General features: G+C 39.0%; 1 protein-coding gene and 1 pseudogene across 3 annotated transcripts in view; both read right to left on the bottom strand.

Annotated features, from left to right (window-relative positions):
* Nucleotides 1-2752: 2752 nt before the first annotated feature.
* LOC140522989 (E3 SUMO-protein ligase KIAA1586-like) lies at nt 2753-9884 on the bottom strand (annotated as a pseudogene).
* A 5092-nt stretch (nt 9885-14976) lies between these two features.
* MAGI3 (membrane associated guanylate kinase, WW and PDZ domain containing 3) overlaps nt 14977-25009 on the bottom strand; it is a 226997-nt gene continuing 216964 nt past the window's right edge. For 2 of the 3 annotated variants that reach the window (XM_072644384.1, XM_072644385.1), the window contains 2 exons: nt 19788-19926; nt 14977-18129 (listed from right to left, as the gene is read on the bottom strand). In XM_072644384.1, coding sequence (XP_072500485.1) covers nt 17039-18129; nt 19788-19926 — 1230 coding nt within the window. In that variant the 3' untranslated portion in view covers nt 14977-17038. Of the gene's footprint in view, nt 18130-18725; nt 18817-19787; nt 19927-25009 lie in introns of all 3 variants that reach the window. The other variant, XM_072644386.1, reaches the window with a different exon arrangement.

The following is a 25009-nucleotide window of genomic DNA, read 5'->3' as shown; positions in this document are numbered from 1 at the left end:
AGAACGAAGAGAACGTTGTACACAGTAACAGCAGTGTCATTTGAAGAGCAAATTTGAAGGATTAAGCCCTTTTGAGTTATATGAATATTCAGGTCAACTACAAAGGACCTATGAAAGAAGATGCTATCTACCTCGAGAGGAAGAATTGATATTTAGAACCATGGATTGTATAGTTTTACATGTATATCTGTGTCAAATGTTGGCCTTCTCTAGCACGGGGTTAGGAGAGAGGGAAACACCTTAGAACTCCAGTGTATCCCCGTAATAATAATAATGATAAAGATAAACTCGTGTAGAAATCTAGGAGCTGGATCCAGGCCAAAGCCTTTGGGCAAATATTGATGGGAAACAAAAAGATAAGTGATTCGTTGTTGAGGTAACTAAGTCCACCTACAGAGAAAGGAAAAAGATGCTGTGTAGGGGAAAAGAGCACAAGCCTAGCATGGAAATAAGATATTGTAGTAATTAATGGAGGCTTAAATGATGCAGTCAAAACTGCTAGAGCTCTCTGTATTCCAAAAACAGACTACATAAAAATTGACTGACTTACCATAATAATAATTTAACACTTTCAAAAAGTGAGGGAACCAACAATGGGAAATTTGTCTTCCGGATTTGGTTCTCTCCAACAGGAGAAACTAGTCTCTGGAGTTGGAAACGGTAGGAATTTGAAGAAACGATCATTCCATCTTGAATTTCATAGGAGAGTAGGGAAAAGAGACAACCTAACATGCTCTCTAGATTGCTGCAGAGTAGATTTCAAAAGGTTCTGAAAAAGGATAAGATCCCATGGCTTCAGATTCTATGGAGTAAGCCTGCCCAGAAGGGATGGGAAGTTCTAATATTCAAAGGGAAGCAATTCCAAAGTGAAGGTGGTGTCTATACAGACCAACACGTGCCTGTACAGGGAACTCTTCAACCAGCTTTTTAAGAGGGACAAAAGAGAAAGAATGGGAAAAGTAGGTCACTGTCCTGTAGGAATTTGATCAGAAATAGTGGAACCTGGAAATGAACTGACAAGGACATGTGGGAAAGGTAAGGACGACAAAATGGGATGTTTTTGTTGTTGTTTTTTTTAAAGCTGTATTGTGGAAAAGAGGATCAGTTCCTGACTCCATTTGGAGTTTTCTTGGCGAAGATACTGGAGTGGTTTGGCATTTTCTTCTCCAACTTATTTTATAGATGAAAAACTGAGGCAAACAGGGCTAAGTGATTCTTGTCCAAAGTCACACAGCTAGTAGTAAGTGTCTGGATTTGAATTAAGGAAAATGGTCCCGCACTCTACTGCTGTACCATCTAGCTGTCTCTACATGCTTATTGTGAACAGGATATTAAACAAAGGAGGGGGAAGGGAACAAGCATTAGTAAGGGCCTACTAAGTGCCAAATACATCCTTCAAAGGGAAAAAAAAACAGGTATACTATTATTTTGCTTCTATTTTTTTCTGCCAAGCAAAATGATCTTTAAACTGGATAGTTTTATCTTTCTCCTTTATTTTAAACTGAGGGTGAGAGGGAGAGAAAATAAATGGCTGTTAATTGGAAAATAAAAAAGAGTCCAATCTCAGCCACCGCCACATTGGGCATGTTCACAGTTTCCATGTCACTCGTTCCCAGTGTGATACCCCCCAAAATCACAGAAGATCATGGAGGACAAAAGAGGGGAACCATAGGATTGGTGAAGGGCAAATGTTAGACCACTTTTCAAAAAAGGAAGAGAATGAAGTCAGAAAATAAACAAAGTTGACTGATTCCTGGTAAAATTCTAAAATGTCTTATGAAAGAGATAGTTAGGAGATGGAAATCCCAAAGAGTCAGGATACCTTTATTAAAAACAGATCATGCCAGATCAACCTCATTTCCTTTCATTGACAGACTTATTATTGATATTATTGACCAGACTTATTAGACATCAGAGGAATGCTGTAGGGAAAGTGTAGTTGGATTTTATTAAAGCATTTACAATTCAGTAACAATGTATAAAGTGTCTTCTATGTGCCCTGTACTGTGCTAGGCCTTGAGGATACCAAAACACAGAGTTTGTGCCCTCAAAGAACTTTTAGTTTGCTGGGGGAAAACATGCACAGACAGTGAATATGAAATACAGGGGTTAGGAACTAGGCCTAGGAATTCCCAGGTGAGGAAACTGCCTCTACCAGTAGGTAGGGGGCACCATAGTTCACAGAGCGCTGGCCAGGAGGCAGGAAGAGCTAAGTTCAGATCCAGCCTCAGACCCTTAATAGCTGTGACCCTGGGCAAATCACTTAATTTCTGACTGACTTAGTTTCCTCACCTGTAAACTGGAGATAACAATAGCACCTACGTTCCAGGGTTGTTGCAAGAATCAAATGAGATAATAATTGTAAATTAGTGTAGTGGCTGACACATAGTAGGTGCTATGAAATGCTTATTCCCTTCCCCTTTCCCCTCTCTACTACTACAGGTCAGCACCCACTCCACAGTTTGTGGTTTGAGAGAATTGCCTGTTCCTGGCATAGAGGAGATAATTAACAAATATCTGTTCCCTTCCCCTACTTGTGTCATGACCAGGGTTACAGAGGTAATATGTGTCAAACACAAGACTTGAGCCTAGGTCTATGTGGCTCAATTCATTATGCCACACTGCCTCTAAGGCATCTCCAAGTAGGAAGATCATAAGCGAGGTGTCCCATGAAGGGAGCTGAAATTGGAGATGCCTGTGAGACACCTGGTTGGAGAAGTCCAGAAAGCAAGTGTGGGACCGGAGGTCAGGAGAGATTTGTTCTGGATTTGTAGACTGATGGTCATTTGCCTAAACTGGATCATTGAACTCATGGGATATGATGCGATCCCTAAGAGAAAGGGCCTAGAAGGGAGCTGTGCATGCCAGTCTTTTGGAGAGAGATGTGGGCCAAATGATAGGATTGTTAGATAAATTTGGGCTTGAGTTGAATGTTGGACCTCAAGAGCAGTTACCAAAGGTTCATTCTCAAATTGGGAGGCAATTGTTAGTGGAGTGCCCTAAGTGTAATATATTTAGGAGTGATTTAGATGCTTAGTATGATTCAGATGCCATACTTAAAAAAGTTAAAAATGACAAAAACCTTGCGGGGGATAGCTAAATACATTGAGTGACAAAATTTGGATTCAAGAAGATGTTGTGCACAGTCTAATAGGATGAAACTGAATTAGGAATGAATGCTTGAGTCTGTTGGGGGTGTAAGCTCAGTTTTCACGTGGACAGTCTCGGGCAGGTAAAAGTGAGGACTTCTAAACCTCAGAGTTCTCACGAGGCCCCCCAGGGAACAGCTGGGGATTGAGGCGAGAAACACGAGATATCTCGTGTATTTCCACCTCTTTTCAGTGGGAAACTTGCTGGGGAGACCATCCCACCCTTGAGATTGGTCAGTGGTCTGAGCACACCTGTTGTTAATTAGCTACGGGCTGAGAGCAGGCACAGTATTCATGTGCAAACTATGCGGCAGGAGAGCTTAAGTAGGGACAGGAAAGCCTGAAGGCCCTCTTCTTGCTGCAGGGTCCCCTCCAGGGGCTCTTCTTGCTGCGGGGCCCATAGAGGGAAGAGGGCCCCTCCCCTCTTCCGCTCCCATCCTCTTGCTGTATGATCTTTACCCCTCGGGAGAAGGAGGGTTCCTTTCTCCTGGGGAAGAATTTCAACCTGCACATGGATATGTAACTAAGACCCTGAATAAAGCCTAACCCTTGTTTGACTCTGGAAAGTCTCTTCTCTCAATATGTTTATCCAGTTGGCCACCGAAGACCTGGATGAAAGGTAAGAAGACTTGGGTAGCTCATCGGCCTCTAGGCCGAACATGAGTCAAAAACAAAATCAAGTACAAAACCGAAGAGGCCTGGTGAGCAGACCTCCAGCTTTGAAAAAGATCTTTAACAATCATCACATGGGCATCTCATAGACATCTTTAAGTTAAACATATCCAAAGCAGACCTCTTTATCTTTCCTCCCCTGACTCTTTCCACTACTCAATTTTGCTATCATAGTTGAGGACACCACCAGTTATCCCAATCACTTGGGCAGTGTCATCCTCAACTCCTTGCACCCATGCCACCTATCCAATCATAGCCAAGTCTTGAAATCTCTATATTCATGACATCTCTCATACATCCTCTTTTATCAATTCAGCTGCCACCCTGGTGCAAATCCTCATCACACTAGGACCATCATAACAGCCTTCCTTTGGTCTCCCTTCCTCATGCCTTTCTCCAATCCAGTTATCCTCCACTCAGCTGCCAAAGTGGTTTTCCTAAAGCTCAAGGTTGACCATATCACTTCCCCACCCACTCTCTATAAGGTCTTTAGAGAGAATTGGACTAGATAGATGGTCTCTCATTTTACAGATGTAATAACTGGCCCAAGTGGCCAAACTCCTTGGTCATGACACAAGTAAGGGAAGGAAATGAACATTTATTGTCTTCTATATATCAGGAACTGTGCAAAATGCTCTACAGATATCACCTCAGTTGATCCTTAGGTGCTGTTATGACCCTCATTTTACAGTTGGGGAAACAGGTTGTGACTTGACCAGGGTCACAAAGCTATTAAGTGTCTGAAGCTGGATTTGAACTCAGGTCTTCCTGACTCCAGGCCCAGTGTTTTTTGCACTCTCATGCCCCCAGTTGCCTCTAACAAGTAGTAACAGAGCAGGGATATAAGTTCAGATCCTCTGACTATTTAAATCCATCTATCCCAGCATTATGCCATGCTGCTTGTTGGGCAAGAAATGCTAAACCACCTGTTAGTGACTGATAAATTAGTTCAGCCTTTCATCTAGATGTGATATAACAGGTCTTTGTCTAATAATCTCAGCAGCAGGTAGGTAATCTATCATCTATCTATCCATCTATCCATCCATCTATCATCTATCTGTCCATCTATCCATCCATCCATCCATCATCTATCTATCCATGTGTCATCTATCCATCTATCCATCTATCTGTCCATCCATCCATCCAGCTATCATCTATCTATCCCTCTATCCATCTATCATCTATATATATATATCCATCCATCCATCTATCAACTATCTTTCTAAATTTAAAGCCAGGATTGGAATATTTTAAGTACTTGTGGTTTTGATTATAGTCATCTATTGAAGAGAATTGCCCTGAGTAACATTGGGTGGCAATCAATCCATTTTTATTATTTAACATTGCGTTTTACTCTCTAGAATTTTACATGACTATTTCTAATCTATCTATCATAATTTCATCATTTTACAGTTTTTGTCTTTAAGTAATGCAGATGATAATAAATTCTCACTAAGAAATCCACGGAGCCCTTTTAAAAATCTGGCAGGCCAATAAACCCTCTAGAAATTTCTTCATGTCTATAAGGAATATTATATAAAAATCTAATTAGAATCTAGTTAGACTGTGACCTTGGAATATTTCTTTTATATTATGAGGGGTTTCTGATAGCACAGTGATGGTCCATTTGTATCCTAATCCCTAGAGGAATACTTGTTTAGATTGAAGTTTTCTAATAAAATGTACTAGCTTTATGTGGTATAAAAGTTGATTTTGTAGGTTTGTTTCCTCCCATGGGTTGATTTATACTTTAGTGAAAAATGAGTCATTATCCAACTGCAAGGTCCTGAGCAAAACCTTAGATTGACCTTAGATTAATTTCCAAGCAGTCATGGTAGAGACATTACAAATCACCCAGTCAGAGGAATGACTTTCCTCATCAGAAAAAAGTCACTTCCTATTGTCTATGGTATCAAATCTAGAATCCTTTACTTGACCTTGACAGCTTTCATGGTTTGCTTCAGCCTCCCTTCCCTGTAAGTAGATGGGCAGTAGGAAAATGCTACATTATAAACTCTGTGAGGGCAAGATCTCTCTAATGCCTAGCAATCAGATAAGAAATTATTTACCAAGTGTCGAAGATGCCAAACAAAAATGAAAATACGCCTATCAAAAAGCTTTACATTCTACCGGGGAAGATAGTAGCACACATACAAATGTATACAAAATAAAGGGACAGGGTCTGGCCCTTTGATTTCATTGGGAAAGAAAGGGAACTCCAGTAAAGAGACTCCCTCTATCAATGGCTGCTGGTATCTTCTCCGCATCTTAGTTGCCTCAGGCACTAAAATGTGCCCAGAGGCACTCACTATGTGCCCCTGGTGAGCCTTGAACCCAGGTCTTTCAAGCCATCTCTCCATTATGCCACCCTGCCTTTCCGTATAAAGGAGATGCAGAATAAGTATAATGTAACTTGTGGGAGGAGCACCCATTTTTCTACCTCTTGCTCTGGGCTCAGTAAACAAATGACTCTTATTACACTACCATTGTCCTTGTAGAGGACTTGTCTGACAGATCAGCTTACCATCCCTGTGATTCTCCAGTTATTTCCTTGCCTGACTGGGATCCCCATATATGTCTTGGTACCCCCTATTAGATGGTAAACTCCTGAAAAAGTAGGTTGGAATCAGGTTATAAAGGGCTTTCAATGATTGTGTTTGATCTAGAGATCATTGAGGGTCACTAGCATTTTCTACAAAATCAAGTGAACCTCCCATTTTCTTTCTCTTCCTTTCACGATTAATCCCCAGACATGGACCAAACTCCTTACTTCCTAGTCACATTGTTCCTACTTCCTGGAACTTCCCTGGAACTCTCCTCAACCCTAGTTCCTAACTGAAAGACCCAGTTCAAATGTTACCTCCTTTGTGACACTTTCCCTAATTCACCCTCACCATACACATATCTGAAGCCACATTGTGGTACCCCTTGACAAATGAATGCTTTCTAAAACTCTTAGCAAGTTGGAGACAACATGGTATACTCAGTGGTGTGGGAGCAAATGTTTAATAACTGGCTCTCGAGGGTGGGAGTAGAGAAGGAATATACACATGTGTATACTTAGTATAAATTCTGATATAAAAGATTCTATCACATTATTCATAAATAATAAAATATTTAATACTCTTTATTGTAAATTCCATATAGCCAGTTAATTCTCACAGGACGCTTTTGCAAACTTCACTGCTAAATTCATATCTGTAGCCAACGGGCTGGTGTAATTCAACCTTGTTTTGACAAATGGAGTTGCATCCCCAACTGTTAAACTTTTTCCTCAATAAATTTGTCATTAAATCTGATGTGCTCTCCTGTTAAATCACTTCTTATTGCTATTTTAGTCATTTCTGACTCTTTCATGACCCCATTTGAGGATTTCTTGGCAAAGATGCTGGAATGGTTTGCCATTTCCTTCTCCAGCTCATTTGACAGATGAGAAAACTGAGGCAAACTGGGTTAAGTTGCCCAGGGTCACACAGCTAGTAAAAGACCAGATTTGAAGTCACTTTGCACCAGGTTCTCCAATTCTCTGCCTAGTTGCCCCACAGCCCTATACAAATTATATACATTATATATGTATATATATAATGTACCTGAAGTCTCCTGAAGTTTTGACGCTACTTAGCACAACAGTGATAGAGTTTGACGTTTTGTGGAGTTGCAGGGATTGGAACGTCATTTAATTCTACATTATTATCTACAAAATCACAGACAGCATTCAAATCAATATCATGTTTTAAAATTTCACTTAAATGATATTTTTTTTAACCAGCTCTCCATGGTGGTTCGTTTTTCCATAAATAGTTCTACTCCATCAAAATACTTTAAAATGCTTCCATTATTGTTTCTGACTGATAAAAGACATAAGGTCACAGATTGAATTATATTTTCTAGTAGTATATTTCCAGGAACAGTACTAAATTTATTATTTTTATTCAATGTGGTATTTTTAAACTTATCTGCCTTAATCAAATCTTCGGCTTGAGATTCATGCTTTCCGATGCTTGTCTTTGAATTTTCCAGAGTTCTTCTGGTGTTTTTAATTTATTTTTGCGTTTTCTGAACGTTGGATGATCTTGACTGCAATGCAGTTGAAAGGAATGAAAATTCTTCAAGAATGTCAATCATTAAAGCAAGGCCTTGCAAAAACTTAATGTTAACTAATCTCTTTGCCAAACCAGAGTAAGAATGAGAAAAATGCATACATAATGCAGGATATATGATCTATAAAACAGTAGCAGCTTGTAAGCTACAAAATCTACCTATTTCAATTCCAGGAACTGACCAATTTTAGTAATTTCATTTTTCAGTTCTTTAGTTACATTTTCTAGTTCAGTTGGATTTTTATTAGATTGATTATAAATGGAATAAATTCTATCCAGAATTTTTAAAATGATTAACTTGTTTTATTGCTTATTTTGAATCATCAAGTGATCATTGTAATTGACTATTTAAACAGTGCCAAATGGTGATTTTAGAAAAATTTTCTAACAGCTTGATAGCTACTCCAGACTTTCTTCCCATTACTGTGTTAGCACCATCAGAACATAATGCAATTAAGTTCTCTTTCAAATATTCATTATTAGAACCACAATCATTTAAAGTAGACTAACATATTGAAAATATACTCTGCTGTGACACCAGTTCTTTTAAAGCAATGAAGTACAGGAGCTTATTGAATTATATATCGGCTGTGTTTAACAACCAGCACCCAAAATTCCTGAAAATAAAACAATTGGCTCTCATATACCTGCACAAGCTGGCTCCAGTACCCTGCTGGGTAGAGTGGAAAAAGCACTCGACTTTAAAATACAGAATATATGGAACTTCAGCATTGGCTAGGCTTTTAGTGGCCATCTAGTACAGGCTTTAACTAACTGTGGCATATCAGAGTTTATGACAGAATCAGAAGACTTGAGTTCTAGTCTCAGATACTTATTAGCTGTGTGACCCTGGACAAGCCATTTAACCTCTGTTTGCCTTGATCTGCTGGAGAAGGAAGTGACAAACCACTCCAGCATCTTTGCCAAGAAAACTCCAAATGGGGTCATGAAGAGTCAGACGAGACCAGACAACAGCAACATCATCAGATTCACCAGACTGGCAAAGGGTCTGTGACACACTAAGTTTAAGATTTAGTCCAACCCCTTCTTTTTACAGAGAAGCCAGCTGAGGCACAGAGAAGTTAACATGCCTAAGATTGCACAGTTTATTCAGCAGAAGGGCTGGAATTTGAACCCGGGTCATTTGACTTCTTTCTCCTATCCTACGCTGTCCCTCAGGTACCTGTTGAGGGAGAAACAATCATAAACAATAAATACAAACAGAAAGCAGGAGCACCTGGGAAGGAGGTGAGGAAAGGCTTCATAGGGAAGGTGGACTTTGGATCTTAAAAGCAAGTAAGGGCTTCTCAGAGAAGGGGAGAGTGAAGGACCAGTACCAAGGCATCAAGCCAAGATGGAGGGCCATGCATAAAGGAAGGCAAGAAACTAGTTTCATTCAACTGTGGAGCTGGGGCAGAGTAACAAAGTACAAAGAAGCTAGAAAAAAAGTACAACGGGGCCTGGTTGTGAGAGCTACAGAGGAGTCTGTTTTATCCTGAAGGCGATGGGAAGTCACCAGAGTTGGAAGAGGGGAATGACACGGTCAGAAGTCCCTTTGCTAGCTTGGAGGATGATTTGGAATGGAGGCAGAGACAAAGCAGGGAGATGATTCTAACAGTCCAGACAAGAAGTGAAGATGTGGACCTAGGCGTTAACTGTGTGAGTGGAGAGAAGGGATCAGATGTAAAGAGATGTTTTGGATATAAAAAATGGCAAGATTTGGCAACTAAGTGAATACGCAGGGGGAGGGAGGGAGTGAGGATCTGAAGGCTGTGGCACTGGATGAAAGTCAAGAAAGATCAGAGACCTTCCCTGAAGCGTAAGTCACATCTCTCACGGCTGCCAGCCATTCAATCCACTTTGGCCTGCGTCTGATTATTGGGGAGTTTTTCTTGACTTTCTCAACTTCTGATTCTGGGCCACACAAGTGAAATCCCTTCAGATCTCCCAAGACTGGTGTCATTGATCCCTAAGTCACCTCTTCTTCAGGCTAAGCATCTCTAATTGCAGCAGTCCCCACAGAGAATGAAATGAAGGTCCTGGCTGACTTTTTTTATGTTAACTTATTTTAAAATTATTATTATTTGTTTTGTTTTCTACAATCACTTCCCTAAGTCTTAGATTTTCTCCTCCTTTCTTCCCCCTTCCTCCCTGAGATGGCATGCAATCTTATATGGGTTCTACATATACATTCATATTAAACACATTTTCACATTAGTCATGTTGCAAAGAAGAATTAAAATGAATGGGAGAAAACATGAGAAAAACCCAAACAAAACAAAACATAACACAAGAGAAAATATTCTGCTTCATTCTGCATTCCAATTTCAGAGTTCTTTCTCTAGATAGGGATGGTATTTTGCCTTGAGTCCTTTGGAAATGTTTTAGATCCTTGCACTGCTGTGAAGGGCTTTATGTTAACTTATGCCATTCCTTAAATGTGGTGCCCACAAGTGAACACAATCGTCCAGCTGTGTTCTACCAGGTGCAGATGATGACAGGACCATCCTTCATTCTGAGGAGATATGCCACTCAGTGTAAACTAGCATCATGGTAACTTTTTTGGATGCTGTATCATGCTGTTTATACATAACCCAGTAAAATCACTAGATCTCACTTCCCCTATCTCATACTCAAGAATTTAATTTTTTTGAACCTGTGTAAGATTTTACATTTATTCATGTTGTTTCATCTTAATTCAATTAGGCCAAATGTGTAATCTGTCAAGATTTTTCTGATCAAGAAATCTTCAGTCATCCATTGTGTGCAAGACCTATACCTCATGCCTTGATTATTGCAACAACCTGCTGGTGGGTCTGCCTGCCACAAGTCTCTCCCTACTGTAATCCATCCTCCCTTGAGCCTCTAAAGTGATTTTGCTAAAATGCAAGTCTGATAATATCATCCTCTTACACAATAAACTTCAAGGGCTTATCTCCAGGAGCAAATACAAAATACCCTGTTTGGCTTTCAAAGTCTTTCATAACCTTGTCCTCTTCTACCTTTCCAGTTTTTTTCACACCTATCTCCCTGACATGTGCTCTTTAATCCAGTGACACTGACCTCTTGACTGTTCCAAGAACAAGATACTTCACCTCTTGGCTCTGGGCACATTCTCTGGCTGTCTCCCATGCCTGGAATGCTCCTCATCCCTTACTGATCCAACTACTGATCTCCCTGGATGCCTTTAAGTCCCAACTAAACTTTCACCTTCTACAGGAAGTCTTTCCTAACCCCTCTTAAATCCAGGTCCTTCCCTCTGATAATTATTTCCTGCTTATCCTGTATAAAGCCCGTTTTGTATATATTTGATTGCATGTTTGCGAGCACTTTGGGGACAGGACTCTGCTTTCTCTTTTTGTATCCCCAGCTCTTAGCACAGTGCCTGGCACACAGTCGGTGCTTAATAAATGCTTATTGGTTGGTCGCGTTCACTGTCCCTCCCAGCTTTGTGTCACCTGCATATGTAATAAGCATGTCACTGATGACTGCATTGCAATCACCGAGAGAAGACATGACTTTGAATTTAGTTGTATCATCGTCTATTAACTGTAACCACAGTTAAACTGCTGGTCACCCTCAATTTCCTTACTTATAAAATGGGGGAAATACCTACCTCGGGGTATTATTTTAAGGAAAATGCTGTATGACTGTATTTTTTTTGTTAATATATCTTATGGCCCATACGTAGTGGTCCACAATGGCCAAATGGGCCTGGTCCAATTCCCAACTATTAGTTCTGCCTGGAATTAAACACATGTAGACACACACGCACACACATGCACACGCACACACACACGCACTTCAGCAGAAACTTACTTTGATACTTAACGCTCCATGATCTCATCAATGCCGCTATGCCCTCCAGTGGCACAGACCACAGGCCATTCGTGTCCTTTCTTGGTTTGACTTTTGTCCATGTTCTTTCACAAACGCTGGGGGCTTTGTCTCCTCTAAATCAGTTTACATTGTGTGGCTAATGAGGAGCATTCATGTCTTCTCATGGTTCCCATGACATGATATCACTTCCACCTTTTCTGATCCTACATCTCTTGGATGTTATCTTTTTTTTTTGTTTCTCCTTCACAATTCTTATTTAGGAGTATTGCAGTCTATTCACACCCACAATATACCTCAACATCGTCCCCCTTTGGAGAGAGTATTTGGGGAAGATGGCAGAGTAGGTCGGAATATTTCAAGCTCACCAGATTTCCCCCACAAACAAGACAAAATAGCGCCTCAGGGAAAATTTAGAGTGGTAAAAATAAAAGCTGGGACAGAACAGTAGGCCTCCTAGGACACCTGGGACATCCCATCCTGGGAGATTTCGTCCCTGTGAAGTGCAAACACCTCCGGGCTAGTTCAGCAGGACCAACTTTGAACAAATGATATCCTAGAATAGCAGACAGATGTGATCTTTGAGGGGCTGTCATTGATTTTTGAAATACGTTGAAGATTGGGACAAATGTCCCAATTTTCATAAAAGGGAAAAGGATGAGGTCTGCAAACTAGAGAGTAATGATCCTGACACATTTTTGGAAAAAATTTTAGGCCACACTAAGTGTATGGGGTAGTTAATCCACTCTCATCCTGGAGCTGAGAATCTTTCCCATTCTCTAGGAATGGAGTATATAATCTCTTGTGATACTGAGTTCCCCATCAGTGGATATCAAGTGAAAGCTTCAGTTATTCTGCAGAAGGGGTTACTGAAAGAGTATTGATGGTAAGATGACCTGTCAGGGATATTGTGGAGGGAAGTTAATCAAGTATGATGTTGCACTAGATGTTCATATAGATATATATATATATAAAAATATAAGCATGTGTATGTATATACACATGTGTACAAAATGCGTGTGTATACACACCTGTATACATAACATACATATGCATGTATGTACATATTTGTATTCAGAAACGTAAGGAGAACACTGTCACTCCAGACTGAAGCTTCTATTTGCTTCTTACTGTTCTAGCATTTAGTTATGGCCTAAAGCTTTCAGAATTCAAATCCATTCATATGGATTGAATTTCGATACCAAATGAGCATAAATAGCTCTTCATATTTTTATGTCAGTTAAGCCTCAAAGGTTGCATAGCAACAGGAAAGCTGATCCAAACTGGTGGGCACCTTAAACTAATTCTGCTATCTAAAACAGAAATTGTAGTTTTCATAGAATTATCGCTTATTTGAAGCACACTGTAATTCTCTGAACTAAAATAAAAACCTTAAATGCATAACCAGAAAAAAGCTGTCTAAGGAAGGGAATATGCTGCTTAAAAAGTTAATGGTGTTTCACAGACTCTATACTGCATGTTAAGGATGATGTCAAATTACTTTAGAATAGTCCTTTGATCTTGTAGAAATGTATTCTTTGTGAGGCTTGTTCTCATTGTTCTTAATTTTTGTACCCTCTTGACACAGTGAAGAATGCCCACCATTCAGAGTTGGAGGCCCTTGGCTTAAATGCTAGCTTGGTCACTTGCTACTGGAATATTCTTAGTCTTTTCCCATCTATAAACACAGGGGTTCTAACTCTTAATCTAGGAGCAGAGGAAGCACTGGATCTTACACTACTTAGTGCTTTGAGCAGTCCTCATTCTTTGCACGATCATGCTTCTGCTTAAGTCACTGGGGAGGGCTATCGAGTCATGGGGGAAGGCTAATCCCATATGGGACACTACCTGGTTCCCTTTTACCTTTCCAGTCTTTTTATACATCATCCTCCATGACTGACTCTATAATTGAGCGACACTGGCCTCCTTCCTGTTCCTTCCACAAGACACTGTATCTCCCAATTCCAATGAGGCGAAGCAGGAGGGAAGGTGCTCTGCCCATGCAAATTCCTGCAAACAGGCTGGCGAATTAGACTATTTAAAGGTATCAGTCCATTTTCATCTGTCTAGTAATGCCACTGACCAGCTTTCCAAAAAAGTCCTGAGTGTGAAAGGTGAGAATATATGCTTATTTTAAAAAGTTTTATTGAATTCTAGCTTGTTCTAGGTGTGCACTGTTTCACCTGGTTAGGATGGCTGATTTTTCACCCCAAAAGGAACGTTGTGTTCCTGGTGGAATCTGGCACTTTGAGATTGGTTTCTGTACCAAGCACATGTCAAAGTGGGGAGGGCCTTTCCCCCCCTTCTTCAGGTATATATCTGAAAATGAGTTTTTGACAAAGAGTTAAATTTGTGTTGAAGTGTAATAATGAAGACCCTTTTCATTTGAAAATGAAACGTGCCCTGTGTAAATTGTATTTATCTACAAACACAGTTAACTAAGGTACAAAGTTAAATGGAAATTTGAGGAAAAAAAAATTAAAAAAACATCACACTCCTTATAAGTTCTAAAGAGTTCACAGAAAGAGGACTTTGGGGCCTCTCCTGAAAAAGGTGGGGAGCTGGAGAGAATGGCTAGCAAGACTGTTTCTTTGATGCTGAAAAGCATAAAAATGAGAAGACCTGACATTCATGCAGACCTTTATACATATTTTCTTATCTGATCCTATGAGGTCAGTACTAAGGGTATTGTGATTCCTATGTTATATGTAAAGATATTGAAAGTTTTTGAGGAATTATGACTCCAGGGCGCAGTACACAGAGTACTAGACTTGGAGTCAGGGAGCCCAGAGTACTAATCATCAGTCACACACTAGCTATGTAACCCTGGGCAAGTCACCATTTCTCAGCCTCAGTTTCCTTTTCTAGAGATGGACTGTAATGCCCCTTACTGCTCTCAATCTATGATCTGCCCATGGTCATACAGTCAGGAAGTCAGAAGTTGGGGTTTCTTTTCTTGTGATTTCTGATCCCACTACACCATAATCCCCCCATAAAGGACCTCAGTGATTTAATCTTAAGCCTTACATATAAAGAGCCCTACAGAAGCAAAAGTTTTCATTACAAGTAATGATTTTTTTCTCTGTAAGACTTGTGAACATATGTGTTATTTTGGAGACAAAATCTGCATGTGTGAGTAATTTAGACTGCCTGAATAAAGGCTCTAATGGAGAACATTAAGAGGAACAACAAATGCATTTTATAAAATAAGAACTGAAGACCATGAACTTTTTTTTTTAATATTATCTATATAAAAAATAACGAGCGATTTACAGTTCTCTCTCTCTAGTCAGAACCTCAAGTATATATAAAGGTACTGTACAATATATAAACATTTACAACCAGCACGTCCGTTTTTGCTTAGTGTTCCAAAGCCATGTTGCTAAGTCATGATACATTAAGTACAGAGACAGGTTCTTAGAAAGGAAGAGTCACATCAGACGGACAACATATGACGTCAAAGTTATGTCACAGTTAACAACAAAAGAAACAGTCACTGTAGAGTTGTGGATGACAGGGAAAAGAAACCATTTTGGTGGCACTAATGCTTAGCCTATAGCATAGCTCCTAATTTTGTTCTATAATCAAAGGATTATTAGAAGTGTGTGTTTATAATGTGCATATAATGAAAAGGAGATCCAAAAAGTTTCACTCAAGGAGACATTTCATATCTACAGTGGTTAAATTCAGGAATATTGAAGAGCTTCACAGTCAAACTCTAACAGAGAAGGCTTTGTGAATGGTGTATCTTGTAGCAACAAGATGGACTGAGGGCGATGTGGTTATAGGACAAGTCAAATGCCCCATAAAAACGATGTATTCTGAAAGTAGTTTTTCATTTATATTTACTACTGAATGTTGTTTTAGGGAACTGAAAAAACCTATCACTATCTTATATATTTAAAACTGACTAGCCCTACTGTCCAACTGAGCTAGTTGTGTTTGACTGGGACTCTAAAATTTTAAAAAAACGCACACTAGCTGAGCACACATCTCCTAATGAAGAAATTGGTTTCTATGAAAACTTAACGTGAAAGTCCAAGTAGATAAGTGTTCTCTACTCTTGATATACTCTACTCTGCTATCTGCAAATTGGATGGGACCTCATTTGGTTTTCCTCTTTGAGAGGAGACCCTGAGGTAGGGACTCTGCAAAGTTCATGTCAGTGTCCTTTTGCTCCTGGAGTTTCTATGAATGATGAACCTCACACAAGTGTTGTCAAATAAATTGGTACTCAATCTGTGTATGAATGCTGATACTGGTATAATGATTGGAGCCCCAAGTAAGCCTGCATAATGACATTTAGTACCAACTACTCAAAAAGAAAGAAGGGGTAGTATGTTGCCTTAATCAGTAACAGGAAATATTTCACATGCTTTATATCATTATGAAAGGAATGAAAAAGAGGCAGGGTGATCCTGAGGTACTTTAACTATATCAGGTTGAAGAAAATAAGAAGTAAGCTTCTTATTGCTTAATGTACTTCCTTGATGACTTTGGGCCAAAAAATTGTAGGTAACAATAGATTTTTACAGTTAGAATTTCTGGAAGCATCTTAACAGATTAGACTAAAAAAAAAAAGTATTTTGCAGAAGTTAAAACCCAGTTTGAACCAATATATTCCTTCCTTTAAAAGTGAAGATAGTTTGGGGCTTTATAAAAAAATCAGCTGAAAAAGTTAATTGGGGCGGCTATCAGTGGCTTTTTAAAGAGACCATTATCACCTTTCAATGATGAATTAACAGAACCTCCTCGATGATCAGCAAGAATGCAAATATTTCTTTCTGTAAACATGCAACATGCTACTGAAAACACAGACTTCCAAACCAAGCTTTGCTTTTCTGTTGCTGCAGAAACGTCAGAGGAGGCTACAACAGACAAGATACAGTCGATAACTTGGCACAAGTACAAGGAATGAGTCACGGTCACATTGGCAATACAGACATCATTTTGTTCAGATACTCACAACACAATCCAAAAGCCTTAGAAGTGCAATGGCAAATGAGCAGCAGTAGACTGCCTTCCTGAAGGTCAGGGACATTAGTGAGGGGAGAGAGAAACAAGAGGGACAGGGAGGCAGATTCAGAGCAATCCTACAAGTCCTTCATGCAGCTTAGTTAACTTAGTGATCAAATTAAATGTGTGGTTTATGCCTGTTCTCAGACCTTTTTTTTTTTTTTTTTGAAAAAAAAAACAAAAACAAAAAAGAAAAAACAAAAACACTGTTTTTGTTTTTTAAACAAAAAAAGAACATTTTTTTTCCTTTTCAATTTTAGACAGTTAGAGACGTTTCTCAGTCACACCAGGGACTCTGCTTGCACTTGGCACTTTCCAAGGTCCAGGAGTTATTGGGGCTTTCTTAGCTGGAGAAGTATTTCCAGATTTTAACCCCTCACTATCTTTTTTTCTCTCCACTTTCTCTTGGTCTTTTTCTTTGTGTTCTCCTGCCTTGTTCTGAATGACTGTCTCTTCAGGATCTAACTTTGGAGGTTTTTTGGACATTTTGCTACTTGGTGCTGTTTTGGATTTGCTACAACTTATTTCTCCAGAGTTTGCTTTCTTTCCTTTTTCATGATCAGGTATTACTTGGCTGCCAGGCTCACTGGCTTTTTTGGATGGAAGAGATTTTTCATCCATTTTCTGGCTTTTTTTCTCTGGGGAATATGTTTCATTTTTGCCAGACTGGTTTTGCTTTGGGTCTTTCCTAGAGACACCTGGTTTTTCCTTCTCGTTTTTGATCTTTTCAGGGCTCTTCACTGGCCCCTCTTGTAACCTGGCATCAGTGTTTAGTTTGTCTCTAATTACTTCTGTCTTTGGCTGCTTTTGGGGGCTAGCAGATCTTCCTCTAGGCTTTCTTGAATTATCTCTTCTGGAACTTTCATTGGTGCCAACTTGTACATTTTTATTTTCCCTTTTTCTGGGGCTCAGCGACCGATCTTTGGGTCTTCTTTTAGGGTCACCCTTTAAAGGGCTGGCTATTTTTTCTCCATGTTCTCCTGAAGATCTATTAACTGACTTTTTGGGACTAACAGATCTGCCTCTTTTTGTGACAACATCATATACAACTTCCTGAAAATTATTCTTCTCACTGTGCCCTTGACTACTGGGTAGAACCTTTTTATTCACATTTTTTTGGACAGAAGATTGATGCTTTATTTCAGAACTGTTTTCATCTAGAGGGCTTTTCTTCACTGGCAGAACATCCTTTACTACTTCTGCTTTTTCACATATCTGAACTCTTGTTAAAGCTTCTTCAGATACTGGTACATGAGAAATTTCAAATATGGAAGTAGAATGTGAAGATGGGAAATATGGTGACTGTTCATCATAAATTATGCTTGAAGATGAAGGATTATAAATATCCCAATCACCTAAAAATGAGTAAATAAAACTGATTAGATTATAGAGCATTTATTTTCCTTTCTGAAAAATGTCTACAATTTTGACAGCAATTTTTTATGTATGTTAAAAATTTTAAATCCTCTGTTTATAAGTAAGTATCTGAAGATATAAAGACAAATGTGCAACTACACGGAACACCAAAGATTTGCGTATGTATATTTCTACATGTATAAATGAGTATATTTGAAAAATAATTTCAAGGTAGCAGTTTTGGGAAATGAAGTACTTAAATATGGTAAATATGTTTGCTTTAATGATAAGGTCTAGTGCGTAAAGAATTTAACTTTCAGTTGCTGTCAGTGAATATTCAGCCTTCAGAAATTGTCAAATTGTTTGCTAAAGAGCGTAGGAGGGCTGTATAATTCATTTGCAAGCTGGTAACCAGGTAGATAGAGTCTTTGGAATTAGGTGGTAGGAACTTGTAAATAATAACCCTTGCAACAAGCTGTCAAATTTAATGCCAAAAGGAAACTGAAACATGGAGGAGAGGGAGGAACAGACTTATTGTATTTAATTAAAAAGAAAAAATAAAGAGAGAAATGAATCAAAAGACATGCAAATTTACCAAGTCTTTTTAAGGAAAGACCAAGAAAAGCCCTGAAAGCCTTAATGCTGCTCAGGTTTCACGTAGGAGCAGAGACCGGAAGGAGCCAAACCTGAAGGAGGAAGAGAAAAAGCCTAGGACTATGTACAAAACACAGAGCAGTCAGCAAAGATGTCACCAGGATTGTGATTTTTGAGTAGAACATGAAAGAGAATCACAGGATTAGAAGGGGACTGCCAAAGCCACATCTACACTTTCTTCTCTGTCCCCAAAGCATCAGGTAGTGTGAGCACTGTCCTCAATTTGGCTTCAAGCACCATCAACTTGGAATTACTTTCAAATGATCTGGGGCATGATGGTAGACATGGTCCTGGGTTCACCATCTCTTTGTCTCCAGCTACCTGATTGTAGTCGATTGTACCAGAGCCCTTGTTACTGTACTGAGGAAAGACTCAGGTGACAAACATCTCATTGGAAGGAAATCCATTACATTTGTGCATGGTCTATAATTTATCCAAAGAAGACAGGTAGTTGGGATGTTGAGGACGGAGACTGAAGCAATACTTCCCATAAAGAATCCTTTAGTGTACACTAAGAGGCAGCAGCCACTTCACTGGGCCTCTTGGAGGTCAAGCTCTTCCACCCACAAAACTGAAATCCTAATACTTGTGCTGCCCACCTTATGGGAGTGCCATGAGGAAAGCACTCTGTAGACTGCAAAGTGCTAGGAAAGTGTGAACTTTCATGGCATTTTAAGCGGTTTCCTTCATTGTCAGGATATACATGAAGCTGGTTTATTTTTCTTCTGTGTTTGTTTCTCCACATAAGCAACTATTGTTTTCTCTAAAGTCAAAATTCCTATTACAATACCACATCTCAATAAAAGTACTATCTGAAGCCATTTATGCTGCAAAAATATCAACAAGTTCCCTGTGGAATAAGCTTCAGGGTTCTGTCATCTTCAGTCCTGACCTAATCTCATGCTGGTCACTCACCTGCCTCCTTCTGATGACCAGTGACTCCCTCTCCACAGCTCCCTGCCTGTTCCTTTCAACCACCACTCAAGATACTTTCCACACTTACCATGGTCAGGGATCAAGCCAGTCCCCGGCCTCAGGAGAAGAAGAACTTTATTTCCTCCAGCTTGGATCAGCTCAATTGCTCGAGTATGGGTAATACCTTGTGTAGGTTCCCCATTGATTTCAACAATCTGGTCACCAACCTAGAAAGGAAACAGTCATGTAAGTGGGGTTAAATTGTGGGCCTTCTCTTTGAAGCCCATATGGCCATTCCTCCTTGGTTAGTGAACTTTATTGGAACCATTTCCTGGTGACCATTCCTCCTTGGCAGCTGATGAACACTAGAAGGAGTCTCAAAATTAAAGAACATCCAGTTTTACTTACTGTTCCATAATTAATCTCAGAGTAATTTAAAGTTCTAGTTTAATCATTTTTTCTTTAAGAATTAGAGAAGGTATATAATCATGAGGAAACTGCCTAGATATTAAAACTCCTAAATTTTATTTCTGTATTTTTCAACAACTGCCAGAATGTCCTCTGCCCTAGAAAACATCACCCAAGTGTAATGGAATGAAAAATCTTCTCACTTTGAACCCAGAGGATCTAGATCTGAGTCCTGATTACAAACCCTTCCCCCCACTTCTCTGGTTCTCAGTTTACATTCGTGTTCAAAATAAGGGGGTTGCAATATTTGATCTTTAAGGTCCCTTCCAGATTTAGTCTCTAAACAATTATTATCTAATACTGTGGGTCTTTATGAAAATAGGTCTTTGAAGGAATTGATGAGGAAGATGTCCTTTTGCATCCTCTGTGTTATGGATTCCCACAGAACTGTTCCAACGACTCTCTACTATGGTTATAACTACGCAAAGACAGGAGTGATCCCTTGCTAAGCTTACAAGAAAACCACATGATATATGGATACTTCTGGTTCAAGGATGCACGATCTTGTCAATGCAGGTGTTGCCTGTGATGATGCCAACTGTAACCCTCTGCACCTTAGCAGACAGTCTTCACAAATTGCCTCAACCCCCCCACTCCCACCCCAAACACCAAGCCCTGAAACAACATTCTGGGAACCAGACTCCTTGAGAGCTGAGAGGGTGTGACATGCCCAAGGTCCCACAGCCAGGATGTCAGTGGATTATAGGGTTAGCACTGAAGGGTATCTTAGGGGCCATCAAGTACAACTTCCTTGTTTTATACATGAGGAAACTTAGGCTGACATTCAGTGATCTGCCCAGGGTCACATCGCTAGTGAGTGTCTGAGGCAGAATGTGAACTCAGGTTTTCCTGACCCCAAGCCTAGTGCTCTGTCCCTTGCCTAGGTAGGGACCAGAGGCAGAACCCGAAGCCAGATCTATCTAGGTTTAAGACTGACTTAATAAATGGAAGATGCAATTACTGAGCCACTTCTAGGAATACTGAAAAGTCATGGTAAACGGGAAAGGTATCACAGGATTTGAGATTTTCAAAAAAGAGAAGGGAACAGTTTATAAACTACATGTTCATGAGCTTGACTTGGATTTTAGCAAAGATTCCAGAACACATTATGAAGGAGATGGGTAAGTGAGCATTTAAAAAAGGGCCATGATGAATGTAAGGAACTAACATGGTTTCAAGCATATCAGACTAACCTCATTTCTTTTTTCAATAGAATTACTAATACAGTAAATAAAGGTAATATTCATGAATATAGTTTTATCTATATTTTAGCAAAGCTTTTTATAAAGTATCTCATATTAGTGGCAAAGATGGAGAGACATTAACTAGTTGATAACACAACTGGATGCTGCTTCCATGACTGGACTTAATGGTGCAATGTCCACAAGGCAGGAGATTTCCAGGGTTCATTTCTGGGCATCATGATTTAAAAAGAATACAGATACGGATATAGATTCACTAGACAGTATTCCAAAGGAGGGAACAAGTTCAGTTAAGAGCTGTCAGTTTCAGATGTCTGAAGATCCATTATGCTGGTTCTGTTTGATCCCAGAGGAGAGAAGTTCCAAGGATGCTTGGTTGAGGGTTGGTGTCAAGAAAAACAGACTCAACGCTTTGCAGCTGATAGGAAAGTATATGTAGACAGCCTTAGAGAATCGACTAAAAAACTACTTGAAATAATGAACATCTTTATTAGCAAAGTTGCAGGATATAAAATAAACCCACATAAATCCTCAGCATTTCTATATATTACTAACAAAGTCCAGCACCAAAAGATAAAAGGAAAAATTTCATATAAAGTAATTGTAGACAGCATAAAATATGTGGGAGTCTATTTGACAAGAGAAACCTAGGAACTATATGAACACAAAATACAAAACACAAATACAGTCAGATCTAAATAACTGGAAAAAAATCAGTTGCTCATGGGTAGGCCAAGCTAATACAAAAAAGTGACAATTCTACCTAAATTAATTTACTTATTCAGTGCCTTCCCAATCAAACTACCAAAAATTATTTTACAGAGCTAGAAAAAAATAACAATAAAATTTATTTGGAACAACAAAAGGTCCAGAATATCAAGGGAAATAATGAAAAGAAATACATGGGAAGGTGGCCTAGCTATATCAGATCTAAAACTGTATTACAAAGCAGAAATCATCAAAGAGCTTAGGATTGGCTAAGAAAAAGAGTGTTGGATCAGTAGAATACATTAGACACACAAGACACAACAGTCAATGACTACAGTAATCTACTATCTGATTAACTCAAAGACTCCAACTTGTGGGATCACAGCTCATTATTTAACAAAAACTTCTGGAAAAACTGGAAAACAGTACGTGAGAAACAGGCACGGGTCAACATCTTACACTGTATACTAAGATAAGGTCAAAACAGGTACATATTTTAGACATAAAGGGTAAGACTATAAGTAAACTAGGAGAGTAAGGAAGAGTTTACCTGTCAGATCTATGGAGAAGGGAAGAATTTATGACCAAACAAGAGCTAGAGAACAATATGAAATGGAAAATAGATAATTTTGATTACATTAAATTAAGAAGTTTTTCACAAAAAAAGCCAATGCAACCAAAATTAGAAGGGAAGCAGAAAGCTGGGAAACAATTTTTTACAGCTAATTTTTGCAGTGTCTGATGAAGGTCTCATTTCTAAAATATATAGAGAACTGAGTCAAATTTATAAGAATACAAGTCATTCCTCAGTTGATAAATGGTCAAAGGATACGAACAGGCAATTTTTAGATAAAGAGATTAAAGCTATCTATAGTCATATAAAAATGCTCTAAATCACTACTGATTAGAGAAATGCAAATTAAAACAACTCTAAGGTACATGACACCTATCAGATTAGCTAACATGACAAAGCAGGAAAATGATAAATGTTGGAGAAGATGTGGGAAAATTGGAATACTAATGCATTGTTGGTAGAGTTGTGAACTGATTAAACCATCCTAGAGAGCAATTTGGAACTATGCCCAAAGGGTTATAAAACTATGCAAACCTTTTGACCCAGTAATACCACTTCCAGGTCTGATCCCAAAGAGGTCAAAATTTAATTTTATTATTATTGTTATTTTTCCAATAACAAGGGTTTATTTTCCCTCTATCCCCTTGCCCCTATCACTGAACAATTTTAAAGAAAAAGAAAACGTTATGGACATGTCCAATGTGAAAATCTGTTTTGTTTGATCATATATATTTGTAAATCTTAGGATAAATTGAAAACAATTTAACAAAAAACTTCTGATGCTAAATTATTTTGGCACAGCAAAGAAATCCCAACAAAACAACTGAGCCTTTCTCAAAACGCAATTTGAAAATAGTTAAGCAAAAGAACATTAAAAAGTGATTCCAATTGATAGTACAATAACTTTATACCTTCAAGAGTTTGTTGCTGGGTAAAAGAAAGGAAGAGTTTGCTTTAACTTTCCTAAGACAGTATCAGAGTTGTCCAGTGTGTATGATCTGAGATTTGCAGCTACTCAGACAACTTTACAAAGTTGTTGTCACTAAACATGTATTCTTCTTTTGTTGTGTTTTCCTCACCCCTGTCACTTTATACAAGTCTCGTCATATTTCTATGAATTCTTCACAGGTTTCTCACCCATTGTAGACCTGGACCAGACAGATACTAACAATTTAACCCTTTGGAACCAAGAGTTCCTGCCCCTGGGACCTACTGTCCTCATTGCTGGCTGCTTCTATTGCTCTCTGTATGCAGCAAGTACTTAATAATTTTTTTGTTGAAATTAAATGAATTAGTCTGAAACTTAGTTTTCCATATTTATAAAATGGAGTTGGTTGTTGTGAGGAAAGTGCTTTATAATATCTTATATTGCTAATGGAACTCTTACGAAAGCTTTCCAAGGCCTATTTTTCTAGTGTATGAAAACTTGTAATTAAACAGACTTACCACCAGGTGTCCTTATCTTTTAACATTATAGAAGCTAATGAACCTTTGTCCCAAAATACATTTTTCTTTTAAGAAAGTGGGGGGAGAAATTAAAAAAAAAAAAAAGATAGGGCAGGAGGGATGAATAATCAACCTAGGGCCAGATGCAAGTCAAAAGCAACTTAGTATTTCTGAGAAAGACATAAACCTGAAGAACATGGAAGAAAGGTGGTGACTGTTTTTAACCAGTAAATATAAGTAAAATTTAGTTCCTTTTTATGACAAGGAATGAGGGAAATGATGGGGGAGGAAGAGAGAAAAGAAGAGATATATGAAGGAATGAGACAAGTAAGGGAGATACTAAGGAATTAGGGAAAGACAGTGATTATTCTTTAGCTAATACTGCTTTTACTCTATCTTTCTGGTACATGCACAGAATGTCTCTCCTGGCGTTAGCCTAGGCAGAGATGCTGCCTCTGGGAGAGGAGTGATAATATGTAACACTAATGGGAGTGCCTTCAAAAGACTGCTAAGCACATGGTCGGGAGGTGCCTCTTTTTTATTGTCTACAGAGCCAAAACTGGGGGCATGAGTTAGCTTTGGCCTAGGCTCTTAGGCCATTTTTCTTTGGCTGTTTTTCTTGGTGAATCTTTGGATTCCTTCACTAACAGTATACAGAGAAAAACAATGATTTAAGGGGAAAGACCTTGGGGCCTTCTCCCCTCTGAGATAATGCAGAGGCCCTATTGAATGGGCCTTGGCCTCTGAGTCTGTTCTTTTCTATTCTAGGTGAAGGGATTGGAGTTTCTGACCTTGAGAATTCTGAAAGGTCAGGAGGGCACTCAAACCTGGCATTCTAGAGTCTGGGCTTTGTAGCTAGTATAGTATCAGGACCCAGAGGAGCAAAGAGTGACTACCTTTGGGACCCCAGCT

Source organism: Notamacropus eugenii, chromosome 2 (genome assembly GCF_028372415.1).
Source record: "Notamacropus eugenii isolate mMacEug1 chromosome 2, mMacEug1.pri_v2, whole genome shotgun sequence".
Lineage (NCBI taxonomy): Eukaryota > Metazoa > Chordata > Mammalia > Diprotodontia > Macropodidae > Notamacropus > Notamacropus eugenii.
The sequence above is the reverse complement of the archived record's forward strand: the minus strand, read 5'-3'. Positions and strand labels throughout refer to the sequence as shown.